Source organism: Cervus elaphus, chromosome 22 (assembly GCF_910594005.1).
Source record: "Cervus elaphus chromosome 22, mCerEla1.1, whole genome shotgun sequence".
NCBI classification, from domain to species: Eukaryota; Metazoa; Chordata; class Mammalia; order Artiodactyla; family Cervidae; genus Cervus; species Cervus elaphus.
Window position 1 is genome coordinate 6184404 of NC_057836.1, and position 21425 is coordinate 6205828.

Here is a 21425-nt window from a genome sequence, read left to right on the forward strand (position 1 = left end):
CGGATGTCGGGCCTCGGTCGCCCCGGTGACGAGCGTGGGGGCCGGGTTCCCTCACCATGAGTGTCCGGGTGGCGCGGGCCGCCCGGGCCTGGGCCCGGAGCGTGAGCGGCCGCCACGGCTCCTCGAACTGGCCACGGCCTCCGCCAGCTGCTGTGGACGTGGCGGCGCTGCTACGAGAGGCGACCGCGGCGGACGGAGGGTCCCGGGACGCGGAGGCGGCGGCGGGACGGCGGGAGCCGGGCCAGTGCTCTGTGCTGCTCTTCCCCGGCCAGGGCAGCCAGGTGGTGGGCATGGGCCGCGGGCTGCTCCGCTACCCGCGCGTCCGCGAGCTTTACGACGCCGCCCGCCGCGTGCTCGGCTACGACCTGCTGGAGCTGAGCTTGCGCGGGCCGCAGGAGGCCCTGGACCGCACCGTGCACTGCCAGCCCGCTGTCTTCGTGGCTTCGCTGGCCGCCGTGGAGAAACTGCATCACCTGCAGCCGGCGGTGAGGCTCCGGGCTCCCCGCGTCCGACTTCGGTTTGGCAGGTCCTTCCTGAGGTCCCACCTGTGCCAGGCGCTGTTGTAGGCGCAGGAGATAAACTGGCGTGAGCAAAACGAGAATCGGTGCTTGCGTGTTAGGGAAGGGAGATAGATCAGTTCAGTCGCTCAGTCGTGTCCGACTGTTTGCGACCCCATGGACTGCAGCACGCCAGGCCTCTCTGTCCATCAGCGACTCCCGGAGCTTACTCAAACTCTTGTCCATCGCGTCGGTGATGCCATCCAACCAATCTCATCCTCTGTGGTCTCCCTCCCGCCTTCAATCTTTCCCAGCATCAGGGTCTTTTCAAATGAGTCAGTTTTTCGCATCAGGTGGCCAAAGCATTGGAGTTTCAACTTCAGCATCAATCCTTCCAATGAATATTCAGGGCTGATTTCCTTTAGGATGGACTGGTTGGATCTCCTTGCAGGGAGATAGATAGCAGAGAATAAAATATACTGTGAAAATTGCCTAGTGTGTGAAGGGAGTGAAGGGCCGGGTTTCGATTGTAAGTGATCCTCAATCATTTAATGAATTACTAAACGGTTTTAGAAGGATGAACCTTTATGAAGGGTCGTTGAGAAGATGATGAAAGTATTTCTTCACTTGAAGTTGTGGGATGATTTAATATCAAAACATGTTAAGACAGAGCTTTACCCCATTTCATCCTCACCACAGCCTTGTGAGGTTGGTAGCATTATTTTATGGATAGGGAAAGAGGACAGCAGAGATAGTAATTAGCTTAAGGGGTCCTGTGAAGTCGTGATAATAACATTCATCCAGTGTTTATCCTGGGCCAGGTCTGTGCTGAGCGATTTAGAGCCCTTATCTCCATATAATTCTCTCTTAGCAACCCTTTGGGGATAGGTCGTGCTCTGCCCATTTCACAGATGAGATAACTGAGGCAAGGAGGTTAGGGAACTCTCCCAGGCTGAGCATCAGATCCTGCTCTCTGACTCTGAAGGTCATGCGCTTAACTTTTGTACTTAGTACCCTGTGTCTCCATGGGCCTGAGAGGCAGAAGCAGAATCCAGAGCCCTGGGTTGGAGTCACAGCTTATCCACGGAGTCCAATGGCAGGGTTTGACCTCCACTGCCAGGGAAGTTCGTCATCCGTAAAGGGCTGGTCAGTGATGGTCGAGACCACTTCAGTGTGTTGTCCTCCAGCTGGAGCACCAGGCCAGCAGAACCTGGCTCACTGAGCCACTGAACACAGTCAGCGCCCAAGTGCAGAGCCCCAGACTGAACTCCCCCGAGAATTCAGCCTCATGTTCTTCTGCATCTGTCCCTGCAGGTCATTGAGAACTGTGTTGCTGCTGCTGGATTCAGCGTGGGAGAATTTGCAGCCCTAGTGTTCGCTGGAGCCATGGAGTTTTCTGAAGGTACACAGGAAGGGGATTGGTTTCATGCACGGGGTGTTGTCTTGCAGGGCCCACTGAGGAAAGGGGCACTGCCAGAAACAATTCTAGACCTACTCAGGGTTAGAGAAGGGGGCACATGGGTGGAGATGACAGTGGGATCTGAGGACCAGACTTCGCCTGATTTTCATCTTGAATGATTCATCAGGGAATTCCTTTCTCCTTGTAGTCTTGTGAAAGCATCTTGCTTTTCTGTCTGTCCCACTGTTCCTGTGCATTCTTGGTCCACTCGTGGACCTCCAGTGCCTGTCATGTGGTAGATGCTCAGTAGGTACTCATTAAGTGAAAGAGAGTAAATCAGTGTTTGATCTTGAGATTAATTTCATTTCTTAAGGTTTTTGTGTGTAAACAGGTAAACATTTTGCTTATAGTTAAGTACAAAGGACTTGAATAGACATGTCTCTAAAGATCTACAAAGAACCAAAGAGTATATGACAAGATGTGCAACATCACCAGTCATTGAGTTCAGTTCAGTTGCTCAGTCATGTCCGACTCTTTGCGACCCCATGGACTGCAGCACACCAGGCTTCCCTGTTCATCGTGAACTCCCGGAGCCTACTCAAACTCAAACTCATGTTCATTGAGTCGGTGATGCCATCCAACCATCTCATCCTCTGTCGTCCCCTTCTCCTCTCACTTTTAATCTTTCCCAGCATCACAGTCTTTTCAAATGAGTCAGTTCTTCGCATCAGGTGGCCAAAGGATTGGAGTTTCAGCTTCAACATCAGTCCTTTCAATGAATATTCAGGGATGATCTCCTTTAGGATGGACTGGTTGGATCTCCTTGCAGTCCAAGGGACTCTCAAGAGTCTTCTCAAACACCACAGTTCAAAAGCATCCATTCTTCGGCGCTCAGCTTTCTTTATGGTCCAACTCTGACATCCATACATGACTACTGGAAAAAACCATAGCCTTGACTAGACAGACCTTTGTTGGCAAAGTAGTGTCTTTGCTTTTTAACATGCTGTCTGGGTTGGTCATCGCTTTTCTTCAAAGGAGCAAGCGTCTTTTAATTTCATGGCTGCAGTCACCATCTGCAGTGATTTTGGAGCCCAAGAAAATAAAGTATCTCACTGTTTCCATTGTTTCCCCATCTATTTGCCATCAAGTGATGGGACCAGATGCCATGATCTTAGTTTTCTGAATGTTGAGTTTTAAGCCAACTTTTTCACTCTCCTTTTTCACTTTCATGAAGAAGCTCTTTAGTTCTTTCTCGCTTTCTGCCGTAAGTGTGGTGTCATATGCATATCTGAGGTTATTGCTATTTCTCCTGGAAATCTTGATTCCAGCTTGTGCTTCATCCAGCTTGGCATTTTGTATGTTTTCTGCATATAAGTTAAAGAAGCAAGGGGACAATATAAGCCTTGACATACTCCTTTCCCAATTTGGAACCAGTCTGTTGTTCTATGTCCAGTTCTAACTGTTGCTTCCTGACCTGCATACAGATTTCTCAGGAGGCAGGTCAGGTGGTCTGGTATTCCCATTTCTTTAAGAATTTTCCATAGTTTGTTGGAAAGACTAGAGATCCCTTCAAGAAAATTAGAGATACCAAGGGAACATTTTATGCAAAGATGGGCGCAATAAAGGACAGAAATGGTAGGGACCTAACAGAAGCAGAAGATATTAAGAAAAGGTGGCAAGAATACACAGAAGAACTATATAGAAAAAATCTTCATGACCCAGATAATCATGCTAGTGTGATCACTCATCTAGAGCTAGACATTCTGGAATGTGAGGTCAAGTGGGCCTTAGGAAGCATCACTATGAGCAAAGCTAGTGGAGGTGATGGAATTCCAGCTGAGCTATTTCAAATCCTAAAAGATGATGCTGTGAAAGTGCTGCGCTCAATATGCCAGCAAATTTGGAAAACTCAGCAGTGGCCACAGGACTGGAAAAGGTCGGTTTTCATTCCAATCCCAAAGAGAGGCAATGCCAAAGAATGCTCAAACTACCACACAGTTGTACTCATCTCACATGCTAGTAAAGTAATGCTTAAAATTCTCCATGCCAGGCTTCAACAGTACGTGAACCATGAACTTCCAGATGCTCAAGCTGGATTTAGAAAAGGCAGAGGACCCAGAGATCAAATTGCCAACATCCGTTGGATCATTAAAAAAGCGAGAGAGTTCCAAAAAAACAACTACTTCTCTTTTATCGACTCTGCCAAAGCCTTTGACTGTGTGTATCACAACAAACTGTGGAAAATTCTTAGAGATGGGAATGCCAGACCACCAGCCATTAGGGAAATGCAAATCAAAACCACAGTGAGGTACCACTTCATGCCCACCAGGATGGCTTTAATTTAAAAAAACAAGAGGAAAATAGTAAGTGTTGGCAAGGATGTAGGAACCTCACACACAGATGAAATACAAAGCAGTGCAGCCATTGTGGAAACAGTTTGGTGGATCCTCAAGTTAAACATGGAATTACCTTGTGACCCAGTAGTTCTGCTCACAGGTCTGTACCTAAGAAATGAAAACACATGTCCACACTGGAAAACTTGTACAGAGATCTTTGTAACAGCGTTATTCATATTCATTTCCAAAAGGTAGAAATGATCCAAATGTCCATAATCAGATGAGTGGATAAACAAATTGTGGTAGATTGATCCAGTGGAATATTATTCAACCATAAAAAGAAAGAAAATACTGATGTGGCAGCATGGATGAACATCAGAAACATGCTAGGTGACAGAAGCCAGGCACAGAACTCACTTATTTTTATATGAAATGTCCGGAATACATAAATTCATAGAGACAACCGATTAGAGGTTCCGGGGGGTGGAGGGAAGGAGAGATGGAGAGCGGTTGCTCGGTGGGGGTGGGGTGTTTTGTGGGCTGATGGGAAGGTTTTTTTGGCCTTGCCGGGTCTTTGTTGCTGCACGGGGGCTTGTCTCTAGTTGCGGTGCACAGGCTTCTCCTGTTGCAGAGCACCGCTCTAGGGTGTGGCCTCAGTAGTTGCTGCCTACAAGCCTAGCTGCCTGACAGCATGTGGAAGCTTCCCAGAGCACGGATTGAACCTGTGTCCCAGCCTTTGCTGGTGGATTCTTAACCACTGGACCACCGGGAAGGTCCTGTACATGCTGGATACCACAAATACCACTGCATTTGTGCACTTAAAACTGGTTATATTTTATGTGAATTTCACCTCTTTTTTTAAAATGCATTATAGAAAGAAAGCCTGGTCAAGAAAGTGAAAAAATTTTTCGTATTTCTTCACCCTAATAAAGATACTTTATAGAAATATAGTTTAATGTGTACAAAATTTGCAGAATTATTGACATGTGTATTTTCACTTGACGTTTGCATTATTTAATGCCTGCCTGGGAAGGTATCCACGTTTCTGTGTATGCCCTCCTGCCTCCTAACACGGGCTCTTAATGTGTTTGCTCCACAGTTCTGCTTGTGTAAGGGGCTAAAACTCCAGCACAGACACACACAGTGCTGGGAGAATGAAGATGTGTTGAGAGAAGGGTGCAGGGTTTGTTCCTCTGACCTTGTTGTCCCGTCAAACCCTGGACTCGTCCCCTAACTGCTTCTTGGTCTGATCATCTCCTCCCCACCAGGGAGCAGGCCCAGGACCAGGGCGACGCTATCCAGTAATCGCAGTCCATTCTTTTTTCTTCTGTTTTTACTGAACTATAGTGAATTTACAATGTTGTGTCAATTTCTGCTCTTCAGTGAAGTGATTCAGTTATACATATATACCTGTTCATCTTCATTTACCTATGGCTTATCACAGGATATTGAGTGTGTCCCCGTGCATCATAGTTGGCGTCTGCGAGTCCCAAACTCTCGGTCCTCTTCTTCCCCACCTCCCCTCCCCCTTGGCGGCCACAAGTGGTCTGTTCTCTGTATCTGAGTCTGTTTCTGAGGCATGTTCATTGGTGTTGGGGTTTTCTTAGTTGTTTTCATATTTTATTTATTTATTTTTGGCTGCATCAGCTCTTTGTTATAGCGCGTGGGCTTCTCTCTAGTTGTGGCTTAGTTGCCCTGCCGCATGCGGAATGCTAGTTCCCCTACCAGGGTTCAAACCCGCGTCCCTGGCAGTGGAAGGCAAATGCTTAACCACTGAATCATCAGAGAAGTCCCCCTGTGTCGTATTTTAGATTCCGCCTGTGACTGATACCACATGGTACTTGTCTTTCTGACTTACTTCATTTAGCATGATAGTCTCTAGGTTCACGCATGTGGCTGCAGATGGCTTTATTTCATTCTTTTTAGTGGCTGAGTGGCACTCTATTGTATATATACACACCACGTCTTTATCCGTTCACCTGTGGACACGGGCTGTTTCCGTGTCCTGGCTGTTGTGAATCGTGTTCAGTCCGTTCTCACATCACGATCACGGGAGCTGCCTCCCCGGGCACACAGCCCTGTCCTCCCGCTTCACACTTGAGCCACACTGAGCCGGGAGCCCTGCCTTCCAGCTCATCTGCCTTGCCAGTGCCGAGCTCTCCAGTGAGGGCAGTCATGCTTGATTTACGATAATTATGTCATTAAAATTCATGTACTTGTTTGTAGTTTGTACAAGCATCTTTGCACATTCCAAGCATCTAAAGGTTCTTAATTATTTTCCTTGTTCAGCGCCATTTCTCTGAAATAATTTGTAGTTCCCAGTTTTCACTACAGTTCAGGCAGGCTAGATATTATTATCTTCATTGTACTAGCCAGAAATTTGACCTGGAAGGAGGTTATGACTTCCCTTAAGTGATGCAGCTCAAAGTCTCTTCCTTTCCACTCTATGCCAGGGCTTCTCAGCAGCACTGTTGACGTTTTGGACCAGATGACCCTTACTTGGAGGCTGTTTAGCGTAGGCTGTTGAACCGCATGCCTGGCCTGTGCCCACTAGATGTCAGTGCCCCCCCCCCACCGCCCCGATGATCAAAAGCTGTTTCCAGACACCGCCCTGGGGGGAATCACCCTGGTTAAGAACCGCCGTCCTACACCAGCCAGCTCTCAGGCAGGAAGCTCCGTGGGTTCATCTGTACTGTGCCGGGACTGTGCCTTGCTCCCTGCTGGTTGGGGACCGTCTCTGTGCAGTCGGGTCCTTGGAGTGGCGGCTTGCAGGCTGGCGATGGACCCCAGTGCCCACGTCTCCAGCTTTGTTCCTCAGGTCTGGGCTTCCCTTCTCAATCACGTGCCCTGATTTTTCCAAATGCACTTCTCTCCGCGTAGGTCTGTACGCAGTGAAAATTCGAGCTGAGGCCATGCAGGAAGCCTCGGAAGCCGTCCCCAGTGGTATGCTGTCCGTCCTCGGCCAGCGTCAGTCCAAGTTCGCCTTCGCCTGTCTGGAAGCCCAGGAACACTGCAGGACTCGGGGCATAGAGAACCCCGTGTGTGAGGTGTCCAACTACCTCTTTCCTGACTGCAGGGTGATCTCAGGACACCTGGAGGTTGGTGTTGGCAGGAGCAGCCTTCCTAGAGCCCGGTCAGGTGCAGAAGGTGGAATTACTGCATACCCGGCGGCCCGCCGAGCCTAGTGGGCACTCTGCTCAACCCTGGTATTGGGAAGTATCTGAGGGCCGACATGTCTGGTGGACACGCAGAGAGTGGGGTTGCCAAGAGCAGGGGCATCCCAGGCCAGGAGGCGCCCCAAACAGAAGGGGCAGTTCTGTGAGCCCGGCTGGGGCCTGTGGGGTGCAGAAGTCAGGCCGGTGCTGCCCCGTCTTGGCTCAGCTCATCCAGTCCTCAGGGCTGGTCATGTGCTGTGACCAGGGCAGCTTCGCTGCAGGAAGCTGAGGCAGAGAGGCCAGCGCCCGTGATGGTGGAGGCGGGAGGAGGGCTCCCGTCTGTTCTCCACTCAACCGTGCTGGGCTCCTCCCCTCGGTAAGGCCTTGCCGGTCGGTGTACAGGGGTCCTTCTGTATCTTCTCTGAATCAGGGAGAGCCAGCGGGTTCCTCCTGGAACCGTTCTGAGATGACGGGAAGATCAGCTGCAGTGGCCCCAAGTTCGTCACGGAGCTGGCTATTCATTCCCACTAGTAGTCTTAGAAGGAAGCCCGGAATGGGCCAGGAGGGGCAGGCGTCTCCCTCTAGGGCTCCCAGACAGGTGGGCATCCAGTCCAGGCGGCAACTCCTGGGCTTCCCAGATTCAGCCTTTTGGTGCAGCGGGAAGTACTGTAGCAAAGAGCTCAGGTGCAGCAGGCCCCCCGGGCAGCGGAGCTCTTCCCAGCGGTCGATGTGGAACAGCTTGCCCTCTGCTAGACCCGGGCCTGGGCTGAGCGCCAGGCACAGGAGCCTCTGGACCCTGGGACTGTGGCCTTGACGCCTGGAACTCGAGTGGGGTGAGTCCAGAGACTTCCCCCAGAAAGACTTAGACCCCAGCAGTGATGCAGGAAGTGCTGCTGAGTAGCTGTCTCCATAGGGGCCGGTGATCAGACAGCTGCAGGTGAGGTGGGAAGGGCTTGGGCTGTGGAGTCCATGAGGCCTCTGTTGAGACGCACCAGAGGCACATCCCTCGGGGTGATGGAGACGGATGGAGCATGGTCCTGGGCGTGAAGCACCAGGTCAGGCTGGACTCTGCTGCAGTGACGGCCCAGCCCCCTCTGTGCTGCCCACACGTGTGCATCACCCTCCGTGACGGTTCTCTGTGCTGGGCTCTGTTCCACGTGGCTTTTGCTCCAGGGCTCAGACAGCTCAGTGACCTTGGTGTGGAATAGACAGACTCAGGGCCCAGGCTAGTGACCTCTTATGAGCCACAGGCTGCACCGGCCTTGCCTGGACACAGGCTACATTCCTGCAGGGCGGGGCCCACGGGGCGGGCCAAGCAAGCACCATCCAACCAAAAATATCAGCCCCTCGTCCCCTTTGTGGCACAGAGAGCTCCCCTGCTATATTTTCCGTGTTCCCAATCCCAGGGCTCGGTAACAAGGCAGTAATTGCTCACCCTTCCGTAGGGCTTGTATGCCAGGCAGGGTTCTTATCGCAGTCCGGAGATAGCTATTGTTGTTATCCCCATTTTGCAGGTGAGGAAATTGAGGCAGAGATGGATAAAGCAAAATTTCCCAAGGTCATTCAGCTACCGTGACTTTCCTTGAGTCTTTGGGATCAGCTAGCCCAGCTTCTGAGCAGGCCATGGGTGGCGTCAGGTTGGAGAGCCGCAGCAGACGGTTTAGCGCATAGGAAGCCCTTTGCTGGATCCCAGGGAATGGCTATCAGGGTCGTATGCCTTGGGCTGTGTCCTGAGGGCTCAGGATCTCTTAAGAATATACACTGTTCAAAGATACTTGCCAAGTATGTTGTGGTTCTGAGTCTGGGCCTGTTAGTCCCAGAGGCCCCTCTGGACAGAGGAGCCTTCGGGGAGTGACTTCGGGCTGCAGGAAGGAGAGCTTTGGTCTTCTCTAGAGAAACCCCAGATGGGAGCTTTCAGACCCTGGATTGTGACATGAGACTCGGAGCCTCCTGAATTGTCATCTTGAAGTTTACGGAGTAACAAGGAAACAAGCTTTAACAGTTACGATGAGTAGCAGGATTAGATAGCGCTTTTATTGTGTGTCAGATCCTTTCACACCTCCTGTCTGGTCACTTCCCAGCAGTCTTATGAAGTAGATGAAATTGTGCTCACTTCACGGATGGAATAAAGGAAGTTCAGAGACTTGCCTGGGGCCACTGAGCTAGTGAGTGACGGAGCCGGGACAGGACCGCGTTTCCCGGCCTCAGCTCTCTTTGAGGCCCAGGATGGTCACCTACCCAGGCGGGGCATGCAAATGGTCAGAGGGGCTTCCAGGACACCGACTTTGCAACTGTGCGGGGTGAAATACACGCGTGGGTGTGTAGAGATACACATATTCTCTACGGAGGACTGATGACTTTGGTCAGTAGTGACCGCCTCCCTGTGTGTTTCTTCCCCTAAGATTCGCTGGCTTACACCTCCCTTCTTGTTTCTCCCAGGCTCTGCAGTTTCTCCAGAAGAATTCCTCTAAGTATCACTTCAGACGCACCAAGATGTTGCCAGTTAGCGGTGGGTTCCATACCAGCCTCATGGAGCCGGCCGTGGAGCCCCTGGCGCGGGTGTTAAAGGCGATTGATGTCAAGAAGCCCCTGGTTTCCGTGCACTCGAATGTCGACGGGAACAAATACACGCATGCCAGACACATCCAGAAACTGCTGGTCCGGCAGCTGGTCTCCCCGGTGAAGTGGGAGCAGACGATGCACGCCATATACGAGAGGAAGAAGGGCACCGCGTTCCCCCAGACGTTCGAGGTGGGGCCCGGGAAGCAGCTGGGCACCATCCTGAAGAGCTGTAACCTGCAGGCCTGGAGGTCCTACAGTCACGTGGAGGTGCTGGAGGCCGACGAGGACCCAGAGCAGCCGCTGTAGGGCCTCCCGCGGACCCTGGCGTAGACGGGCTGTGGCCGAGGAGGACTCGGGCTCCAGGGGGCTGAGCCCAGCCTGGCCTTCCTGTCAGGCCGCCGCCTCCACGTGAGCGGGAGGATAGTGTGCTTTGAATGCCCTGTGGAAAGCACTAGAAACGAGTGTTTCTTCACACGCCGGTGTCCGTCTCTCCCGCCCTTGAAACATGTCTGAGCGCTGGGGAGCTGCAATGTGCCGGTTCTGTGCAGACCAGTGGGTTCCACCCCCGCCTCCTGGGCAGACCACGTCGCCTCCCCAGGCCCCAGGCGGCTCCTCCGTAGGCAGAAGTGTTCTGAGGCCCGGGAAGGCCTGGCCTCTGGCCGTGTGGGCGCCGTGGGCCATGGCTTGAGGCCAGCACTGGACACCCTCCTCTGCTGGCCCAGCCTCCTCTGGACACGACGCAGCCAAAACCTTAGCTCCTGTGCCCCTTGAATCCAAAGGGCTTTAGGACCCAGCGGGCCTTGGCAGCCATTCTGTCCCCATCACTCATACGGTGCCCCATGTGTTTACTTCCCAACAGAAAACCTCTAGTGCCTACTGTGTGCCAGGGAGCGAGTGGCCTCTGCCTTGGTGGGGAGGAGGGTCCTTCAGCAAGGCGGGAGCGGCGTGGGGAGGGCGGCTGGGGGCCCTGCGTCCTCCCCCACCCCACGTCACCCCTTCGACTGCAGTCACCCGAGTGCCTGTGTGTGCCCAGGGCCGCGTCCAGCTCGGGCCGCCCTCCGAGCGTATCCTCAGTCTGCCCCACACCGGGAGCACACGCAGGGGCCCGCTGCTGATATCAGTATTAAATGTGATCAGTTCTCACCTTCTGGGGTGGCTTTTTCATTACACAGTGATCTGGGGAACCTCACTGGGGGTGAGATGTCTGGGCTCGTCTGGAAACGTCACTCGTGTAGGCATGCATCAAACCCTCAGTAGGGTGTCTCTTTTGTAATTAATTGAAGTCTAGTTAATCTACACTGTTGTATTAATTTCTGGTGTACAGCTAAGTGATTCAGTTAGGTATACTAATATATATACATTCTTTTTCATATTCCTTTCCATGATGGTTTAATCACAGGATAACTGAATATCATTGCTTGTGCTGTACGGTACGATCTTGTGTTTTATCTATTTTATATGTAGTACTTTGTATCTGCAAACCCCAAGCTCCTAAGGGTCTCTCATTTTTAATTTTGTGGTTCTCAACTAGAGTGCTATTGGTCTTTGAGCAGAACCAGCCTTCACTGTGTGGGATGGTCACGTGCTCGTGGGCCGCTGTCCTGGCGCCTAGCGATTGCATGCCAGTCACATTTCTGGGCATTGTGACCCCAGACACGCCCACCCGTGTCCACAGCCCACAGCCCTCCCACAGCTGAGAATCACTGCCACAGATCCTTGTTTGACCAAGGCCTAGGTTTGCATGCCCTTTGGAGCACAGTGAAGAACTATTTCTTCAGACTTTGTTTTATTCAGTTCAGTTCAGTCGCTCAGTCATGTCCAACTCTTTGTGACCCCATAGATTGCAGCACGCCAGGCCTCCCTGTGTATCACCAACTCTCGGAATTTACTCAGACTCACGTCCATTGAGTCAGTGATGCCATCCAACCATCTCATCCTCTGTGGTCTCCTTCTCCTCCTGCCTTCAATCTTTCCCAGCATCAGAGTCTTTTCCAATGAATCGGCTTCTCATCAGGTGGCCAAAGGATTGAAGTTTCAGCTTCAGCATCAGTCCTTCCAATGAATATTCAGGACTGATTTCCCTTAGGATGGACTGCTTGGATCTCCTTTGTTTTGTTAGAGAATCAGATCTTCACAAAGAACTTTGTTTGTTTGTATTTTATTTATTTTATTTTTGGCTGTGCTTGGTCTTCATTGCTGCACAGGCTTTCTCTAGCTGCCCTGAAAGAGGGCTTCTCACTGCGGAGGCTTCTCTTGTTGGGGAGCATGGGCTCGGGAGTTTTGGCACGTGGGATCTTCCCAGATCAGGGATCGCACCCATCTCCTGCACTGGCAGGCGGATTCTTTACCCCTGAGCCCCCAGGGAAGCCCTCGTTACTTTGTGAACAGTTGCTGAGTCTGCTGGAGCCCCCTTGGCTGAGAGCTGTCAGTGACAGGCAGCCTGGGAGACCATGCGTCTCAGCGGTCCAGTCCAGGCGCAGGCGTCTGGCTGTGTCTCGGGTAGCTCTGAGGGGCACAGCCCCACGGGCGGGCGGTGGAGGGCGGGCCGTCCAGGCTGCAGGCCTCCCTGCTCCTCTGGGCGCAGCTCTTTGTCTCAGGGACCGCCCAGTAGGAGTCCTGTGGCCAGTGGGTAACCGAATGTCACCCTGCCCTCTGCCTGACAGGGACAAGCCGGCTCTCCCTTTTGGAAACTGGAGAGTCGTTTCTGGTGTTGCTGTGGACTCAAGATTGAGACTGCTTTCAGCTCCTCTGCTCCTATGGAAACTGCCACATTGGAGCAGCCAGAGCGGGTTTCACTCTGGATCCCAGTCTGTGGATTGGAGGATCCTAGGGTGATGGAAGTCTGGGCCACCTTGGTCAAGTCCCCTGCCTCTGGGCCTCAGTTTCCCCCATTGGGGGCTTGTCCAGGTGGACGGGAGTGAAGTGCTGGCCCTCCACGGCCGGATCTGCATCGGCTCAGAAGGTCAAGTGCCGCGTGGGAGCTAGAGCTACGGCAGGCAGCTAACCCAGGCCCGGGCTGGCGTGAACTGGGAGATACAGTGAGGCCGACGCTGGCCCTTCTGCCTCCGCGCCCCAGCCCGTCCCCACCCCAGGGCCTTTGTTCTGCAGTCCAGCTCCCCAAGCCCCTCCTTGGAGAGGACTCGCCTCACCCTCTGCAGGCCCCAGCGTTTTCTCAGTCCCCTGGTGCCCTCAGCACACACCGGACAGTGCTCTTAGCTGATGAGTGTGCATCTTTTCCTTCCCTAAAGAGAATGTGAGATCTGAGGCAGGGATCTCTGCCTTCTTTACATCCCCAGAACCTACACCAGTGGCTGATGTAATGCAGTTGGGGCTCCTGATACCACAGACGGAAAGAATGTTGCAAACCCCAGGACAGGATGACCCTGGCAAACGAGTAACCCTGAATTCACGCAGGGAGAAGTCTGCCCAGCTAGCATCAGCCACACCCGGAGGCTCCATACGGTGTTTCTGGCTCCTCTCTCCTCTGAGGAGCCCCAAACTCCTTGAAAAGGCATGGGCATCCACATGGGTTACACGGCGGGGTGGGCAGTTTGTCCTGAGAGCTCAAGATGGAACAAGCTGGGAGGACTTCCTGGAAGAGGCACTTCTGGATTTGGCCTTGCCACATCCCTAGCCATTCTACAGTGGGTCCCTGGGCCTAGGAGTCAGTAGATCACACAGGGTGAGCCCTGGGGTCACTCCCGGGTCTACAAGCTTGGTGGGAATGTGGTACCAGTCTGGAATGGAGAGTGAGCTCTCCAGACAAAGCCGGCTGCACAGATGGGACATCCCAGCCATTGCCTGGGAACTGGGAGATTCTGGGCTCCACCCCCCAGCCCCGCCGTGAGGTTCTCAGGGCCTGACATGGTGACACCTTGGGAAAGGGAGTGAAGTCCAGTCTCAAAACCGTGGAGGGCCAGACCTTGGGGAGCTGTGGCATAAGGCCTGGGTGCGAGGCGGTCCCTTCAGTCATGAGGGTTGGAAGGTGTGCGGTGGGGCGGGCAGGGTCTGACCAGCCTGCTGGACCTGGAGCTGCTGGGGGGTAGCTGCACCTGCTGGGTCAGCTCCAGGGCCGAGTGGGGGTGAGCGTAAGACTCAGCATCCCTGAGTCCTGGAGGGGGTGGAGGACGAGACTGCAGAAGATGCTGGGGGCCGGGGAGTGGAACGGGGGTGGGGGAGCTGGAAGGTGGCTCACCCTAGCCCAGGGCTGGCACGAGGGGGTGGGGAGAGACAGCACCAGGGGAAAGAGGGCCCGCCTCGCAGGGTCTAGAAACCGCCTCCAGGTCAGGTCTGGGGTGGGCTGAGCCCGCAGGGTGCGGGCCCGGCTTCCTGCCCCGGGTGCCCCTGCCCAGCCCCCTCTCTGCACCCCAGCAGGGAGCCCTGGATGAGGAGATGCGAGGAGGGCAGGTGGCCCAATTGTAAGAGGCACTGACAGCCCAAAGGAAGGACTCCCTAATGGCCGGCTTCCGGCACCAAGGCGTGATGAGGGAGCAATCCAGCTCGTGCGGGCCAAGCAGCACGCCAGCCGTGGAAGGTGCAGGAAGGAGCTGGTGGTACCACAGGCGCACTGGTGACCCGGCGCCCGCCCTGCCGTCCCCCACACCCCACCAGCAGGATGCAGCCCAGCGACCCCCAGAGAGGACCACAGACGGGCTGGAAAGCAACATTTTATTGAGCTCTCTTCGCCCCGCAGAAATCTATTCCAGCAGATTCTCTGTGCCACGGGCATCCCAGACACGGGGGTGTGACCAGCACTCCCCCCGCAGCCCCCTGTTCGACCAGCCCGTGAGAGGGAGGCTCCGTCTCAGGACAGGCCACCGCAGAGCAGGCTGGGGCCGGGAGAGCAGGTCGTTAACCAGTAACGACCCCAGAGGTATAATAAATTCATTTCTCTTACAAAAAAAAACAAGAAAAAAAAAACTGGTATGAACCCCAGTGTCCCAGCACTCAGAGTTTAAATATTTAAAAAAAAAAAAAAAAAGCATCATCGGAAAACAGTTAAAAGACGACAAAACCAAAAACGGGCCACCGCCAGGGTGGTGGTCGAGGGGGAGGGGCCAGCCCCACCCCCACACTGACCAGCTGCTCGGTCAGTGGAGGCGGCACCCCCAGCTGAGCATCGCCACCACCAGCAGGGACAGCGCCAGCTCGGGCCACAGGCTGGGCGACACCTGTGGGATGAAGGTGGCGACAGGTGAGGACCTCCAGTGGGCAGCAGGCCCGCCCGTTCAACCCCCCGCCCCGTGGACACGGGGAATCAGCCAGGCGAGGGTGGGAACGGGGGTGGTGCGGGGAGTCGTCGGGTAATGTGGGGGCCGCAGGAAGGACTGGAGGGGTCTGGGGCCGGGTGACAGGAAAGATGAGAAACACGGGAGAGGTAGGAGCGGACCGTGGCCCTAAGGATGCGGCAGGAGAGGAGGCCAGCCCACTGGGGGCTGCTGGTATGCTGGGAGAACCGGTGTGATACGGACAGGATGGACTGGGGCGTTCTGCTGCACTGGTAGGGAGGGAAGGGGACGGGTCCGGAAAGCTGCTCGTGAGGACAAGAGGCAACTGTGAGCAGCCAGTCTGCCCGATGAAGGCAATTCCTGGCAGAGGGGGAGAAACACAGCCCAGGTGAGGAAGCAGATGCGTCCATCCAGCCCATGAACCACAGCCTCACACCCAGAGGCCCCTGGGGACCAGGCCGCAGTAGAAGATGGGGGGAGCGGGCAAGACGAGACAGTCGGGAGTGACATCCAGAGAGGGCGAGCCCCGAGCAGCTGCTCCAGAGCGGTCACCACTCGCCAGACGGAAATCAAGGTCAGGAGTTCAAGGCTCGCTTACCCGGTCCCTGAGAGTCAGGAAGCTCCAGAGCCTTCGGTTCTCCCTGAGGTTGGTGAAAGCAGCCATAAAGCTTCTCAGAACATCCCTGAGCCCTACGTGGCTGTAGGGGAAAAACAAGCTGCAGGACAGAAAAGGGGGCAGGGCCGTTAGACAGGAAAGGGGCCAGAGGTGGCCCACAGGTGACCGCTGGGGCGGAGAGGGCCTGTCCCCTGCCACCCACTGTCACCCGGCCCTCTGGTTCTAAATTCACCCCGGTGGGGATCTGGACTTGCGTCCCAGAGGAGTCGTGTTCCGAGCGAGGCCCGGGCCCCTCTGAGGCAGGCTGCCTCCCTGGACGCCAAGAGCCCCTGCCAGCTTGCATCCTGGTCTTCGGTAGTCAAGGCTCTCTCTGGTCTCACCCGGGCAAGTTTGCGAGGTTCTGAGAACCTGCAGGGAAGCTGGCAAATGCTGGCAGCTGAGTCCTCCTGCAAGAACCCCCTCCCCCACGCAGAAGGCTCTGCCCGTAAAGCTGGGCACGGAGCTCCATCCCGGCTCCCTGAGCACTTCCTGTCGTCTTCAGTCAAGACCCTGCGGGAAAGGGGCCGTCTCGGCTTGAGGATGGGGGCAAGAAGGGCACTGGGGTCTGTGGCCCAGGCCAGCTCCAGGGACCAGGGGGCTCTGAGCTCTGGGCTCCCCCGCCATGAATGGAGCCTCAGGGGCCAGCCCTGGTCTGTGGGCATCCTGGAACCCGCTGGGGCTTGTCACCTGTACGTGGTCATCCAGAAGGGCTCATCGAGCTGGGGCAGCAGCAACCTCAGCTCCATCTCGTCGGCAATGGAGGCCAGCTGCATGGCCAGGTAGTGTGGACTGTCACTGCGGGAGGCAAGGAAAGGGACCTGGGGGGATTGGGCTGGTGACCCCACGCCCCCAGACCCACCCCCAGATCCACCCCCAGATCCACCAGGGTGGGGGCAGGGAACCCTCGCACGCCCCCGCCTCTGGCTCCTACTTTGCTTCAGGAGAAGCCAGGGAGGTCCCATCCTCAGGGGGCTCCCTGGAGCACAGGTGCTGGACCCTGGGGAGGGGGCTGCCCGGGTGGAGCCTGCCCCCTGCCCCCCAGCTTGTGGGAGGGCAGGGAGATACTCAATGCCTGGGGCAGCAGTTAGCCTCCCTTCCCCTCCAAGGTAATCCGAGCGCCCCAGCGAGTGCAGGGAGGAGCTCTGGGACGTGTTCCCGGGTCCCTAATCCCGAGCCCACCCCTGATGTCACCACCCCTTCTGAGAAAGGAGGGGCTACCTGGCCCTCCCCCACCACTGACTCCCTGATGGAAACGGAGATGCTCACATTCACACCCTGGGCACCTGGGCCGGCTTCAGCCTTGCTCCCAGGGGGCTGCCCACATTCCAACCCGGTGACTTGGCTGGAAATTCCCCGGACTCCAAGTCCCTCCCAGCCTAGCCCCGGCCACCTGCCCAGTCTGGGCGGGGGTGGGGGGTGGGGTGGGGAGGCGGGGATGGTGACGCTAGGGAGGGCTGGCGGGCAATCAGGTGGCAGGCTGAAGTCAGGGTGACTCTGCCCCCAACTCCATCTACAGGGAGGGGAAGGGGGCAGGTTTCCAAGTCCCTCCATCCCTAAGATCCGGACCAGCCCCAAGCCCAAGTCCAAGGCCTAATGACTAAGAGTTTTCCACGGCCTGAAGTGGGAGGGAAGCCTCTAGTACCCTGGCACTGATGCTGGGACAGTCTCCTCCTCTCTGCCTTGAACGCCAGGGTTCGGAACTGCATCTGAAGCCACCTCCTTCTGGTTCTCTAAAACCAAATCCATCTCTTATGAGGCCTTGACGTGACTGTGGTCAGAAGGGCCAGGAGGCACTCCGTCAAGGCCATAAGCTTGAGTCATTCTGATGGCCCGCACCGCATGGCGGTCCTGGGACTGACTGTGCTGGGTGCTCAGAGGGGTTCCTCTATGAGCAGCTCCGCCCAGGGCGCTTGCCTCCGTGATCACACCTGGGGAATTTCCACTCCGCAGCCCTGCCCGGAGAATGCAGAGGACTCTGCTAACCGCCTGCCACAGTCATTGACCAGGAACGGGGGTGGGCCAGGCCCAGAGGCTTCTGGGACCTACCTGTAGGGGGAGACGGGGTGGAACTCCAAGATACTGGTCACGCCGGGAAGCCCTGAGTCTTGGTCATCTAGGAAGCCTGGGCCATGGTTTTGTAGGAAGGTGTACAAAAAGAGGTTCCTAGAGAGGGGTCTTGCTTGATACATTTCTTCTCTGGAAGAAAAAAGACAAGGACTGGATGCTCAGAAGTGTGCCGTCTGGGGTATCACTTACTAGTCACCTCACCTCTACCCCAGCTCCCCCCGGCATGAATTCTGCTGTGTGCCTCTGGGAGGGTCACCATGCCTCTCTGTTCTCTCTCATCCATCTCTCAGGGATTTGGAGAAGATTTATAAGGGGTCTTGCCTTCTTCCTTTGTGAAAAGAGAATCAGGGACTTCTCCCCTGGTGGTCCAGTGGTTAGGACTTGACACTTTCACTGCCACAGCCCGGGTTCAATTCTTGGTCGGGGAACTAAGATCCTGCAAGTCATATGGTGTGGCCATCCCAAAAAGAGAAAATTGGACTATAAATGCAAGGCTCTGATGCTGTCCCCAAGAGGCCTATAGTCAAGCAAAAAACTCTAAATGTCTGGTGTCATAGTGGACTAAGGTTGGGCTCCATCCAGAGTGCCAATTCCTTGGGTTCTGCCAGCTTCCTACTGCTACTCCCCCTAAGCAGAAAAAGGCAAATATCATAAACTAAGCAAGGAAAAGTCATTCACGATCCCAACTGCCAGAGAGATAGTGTCAGTTTTTAAACACATGCACAGCATAGCACACACATTTTCAAAACCAGGATCACTCCTAGGGGTGGGGTTGGATGAACTGGGAGATTGAGACTGACGTATATCAAAGCTGTGGTTTTTCCAGTTGTCACGTATGGAGGTGAGAGCTGGACCGTAAAGAAGGCTGAGAGCCGAAGAACTGATGCTTCTGAACTGTGGTGCTGGAGCAGAATCTTGAGAGTCCCTAGGACTGCAAGGAGATCAACCAGTCAATCCTAAAGGAAATCAACCCTGAATATTCATTGGAAGGACTGATGCTGAAACTGAAACTCCAATCCTTTGGCCACCTGATTCGAAGAACTGACTCGTTGGAAAAGACCATGATGCTGGGAAAAATTGAAGACAGGAGGAGAAGGGGATGACAGAAGATGGGATGGTTGGATGGCATCACCAACTCAATGGACATGAGTTTGAGCAAACTCTGAGAGATGGTGAAGGACAGGGAAGCCTGGCGTGCGGCAGGTCCATGGGGTCACAAAGAGTTGGACACCACTTGGCAACTGAACAACAACAAAATGCATAACAGTTAACTAATGAGAACCTAAAAAAAAAAAATGGAATCACTCCTTCCCCAGTATTTTATAACCTCCTTTCTCCACTTGACTGTCTCACCTCTCCACTCCCCGGGTTCCTTGCTGATAGAACTAGCTTTCACTGGGGCGGCCCTGACGTGTGTCATCTACGCCAGTTCTAACACTTTTGTTCTCACTTTCCCCGGCATGCCTTGCAGCTAGTGGTGGGCCTGTAACCCACTTCCAGTCAACGAGGTCTCAGAGTCTGACCTGGGGGTTGAAAGGGAGCAGACATGGACTGGGCAGTTCTGTTTACATCATCACGTGTGACAGCTGGTTAGGCCCATGACGGTGCTCACCAGAATTTACCCCACGCGGTATCAAACAGCCTTCGCTCCAGAACACAATGAAGAACCAAAGGGCCCGAGTTCAAATCCCAGCTCATCCACTCAGGAGCTGTGTGATGTCACCGTTTTCTCATCTGTAAGGTGTCCGGAGTCCCCCCACTAGGCTGCTGGGGGATGAAGGAACCTCCTTTAAGTGTCAAAACATTTTTTAAAACATTGATTCATTTATTTGGCTCGGTGTTGGGTCTCAGTGTATCATGTGGGATCTTTCATTCCGGTGCTCTGACTGTCTAGTTGTAATGTGCCCATTTAGTTGCTCCAAGGTATGTGGAATCTTAGTTCCCCGAGCAGGGAATGAACCTCCATCCCCTGCACTGCAAGACAGACTCTTAACCGCTGGATCACCAGGGGCGTCCCAAGTACTAATACTTTGAGCAGAGCCTGGTGGGGAGCAGCACTGTTATGACCTCTGGACCTCAATGCATTATTCTTTCAATAATAATTAATGGTAGGGACCTCCCTGGAGTCCCGTGGCTAGGACTCTGTGCTTCCACTGCAGGGGGCACCAGTTCCACTGCTGGTCAGGGAACTAAGATCCCACATGCCATGGATGTGGCACCCCCCCCCAAAAAAATTAATTGTATCAATAATCAACTGGTTCACACCCAGGCCTCCTGCTCCCCAGGCCAGGGTGGACCAGTGTTCACTCCTGACTGCGGCTCAGAGGCAGAACTACACTCAGCACACCACGTGCTTCCCGCGGCAAAGGGTGACGGCTGGAAACGCAAAGACGGGGCAGGGGCTCGTGGGCCGGCAGGTAAGCGTCCTGGGTCCTCCAGGTGTCACCGGGCGAGTCTAGACAAGTCATTCCCAACAATGCAACCAAACTGCACGCAGAGATGGACATGACATCATCGGATGGCGAAGACAGGCATCTGGGTGTCTGGGGCACCCTGGCCTTTGAGAAAGAAATCGCATAAGGACAGCATTGTTCCACAGAGAATACATGGCCAGAGTCTGCATCAAAGGGAGCGGGCTGCTTCAGTCTCCTAGGAGAGAAACAGTTTTACATCTGTTCCAGATGAAAGCCCGACGTGAAAGGCAGGTCGCGGGCGCTGGGGCTGGAGAGAGCTGACGTGTAAACACAGCCACAGGGGCCACAAAAGAGCCCCGGTCTGACATATGCCAGCCGCACCTGTCAGGACAGCCCCTTCCCCCATGGGCTGAAAGGCACTGTCAGGTCAGACCTGGTGGGTGGAGCCAGGAGGGTGGCCCCTGGCACCCAAGGCGGGGTGAGGGGAAGGGTGCAGCCACCTGCTGAGGGCACCTGCAGGCAAAGTGTTAAAAGCAGGCTGCCCCCACCGCCAGCAACCCCACCCCAAGCCCGCTGCAAACCAGCAGGCCAGCACACACAGACAGGGGGGGTCCCGGGGACTTTTCTAAGACCCCTAAAAGGCTGTTAGCAACACAGATGCCCAGCACAGGTACCACTCGGGGCCTAAATCTTCACCCATTTGTTCTGGGGTCTATCAGTTAAAAGCTATGAGGAGGGTCTCGATCCACCTGCCACACTGCCCGAAAGAGTAGATGACATAACCAGTAAGGTTTGCAGCCACTTTTGTAGCCAGGGATGACTTTCATCCCTTCCCCTTATGATTAGAGGATGCTGAACTAGGGTCACAAATCCTGCTCCCCGGTCAACCCCCCTGGAAGGAGGGGCATTGACACCATGGTCAGGGAGGGGAGTGGACTTCAGTTAGTTTTATAGGGAAAATGGTAAATGAGACTTTTTTTTTTCAGGCTTCCCTGGTGGCTCAGTGGTAAAGAACCTGCCTGCCAATGCAGGAGACTCAGGTTTGATCCCTGGATAGGGAAGACACTCTGGAGAAAGAAATGGCAACCCACTCCAGTAACCTTGCCTGGGAA

General features: G+C 54.5%; 1 protein-coding gene across 2 annotated transcripts; it reads left to right on the forward strand.

Moving 5' to 3' along the window:
* Positions 1-11092, forward strand: MCAT (malonyl-CoA-acyl carrier protein transacylase). Of its 2 annotated transcripts, XM_043881969.1 has the most exons (4): positions 2-485; positions 1812-1899; positions 7113-7330; positions 9827-11092. In XM_043881969.1, exons 1-4 carry the CDS (start codon positions 57-59, stop codon positions 10253-10255), a joined length of 1164 nt encoding a protein of 387 aa, XP_043737904.1. In that variant the 5' UTR covers positions 2-56; the 3' UTR covers positions 10256-11092. The 2 variants fall into 2 exon arrangements, with proteins under 2 accessions (XP_043737906.1, XP_043737904.1); XM_043881971.1 differs by lacking the exon at positions 7113-7330 and having other exon boundaries at positions 1-485; positions 9827-9906.
* Positions 11093-21425: the final 10333 nt, after the last annotated feature.

What these genes read in the sequence shown, in the direction of transcription:
- MCAT (XM_043881969.1), top strand. Translation starts at nt 57, where the DNA reads ATGAGTGTCCGGGTGGCGCGGGCCGCCCGGGCCTGGGCCCGGAGCGTG. An exon ending in TGCATCACCTGCAGCCGGCG is followed by an intron (nt 486 to 1,811) that starts GTGAGGCTCCGG and finishes CTGTCCCTGCAG; the next exon opens with GTCATTGAGAACTGTGTTGC. An exon ending in TGATCTCAGGACACCTGGAG is followed by an intron (nt 7,331 to 9,826) that starts GTTGGTGTTGGC and finishes TGTTTCTCCCAG; the next exon opens with GCTCTGCAGTTTCTCCAGAA.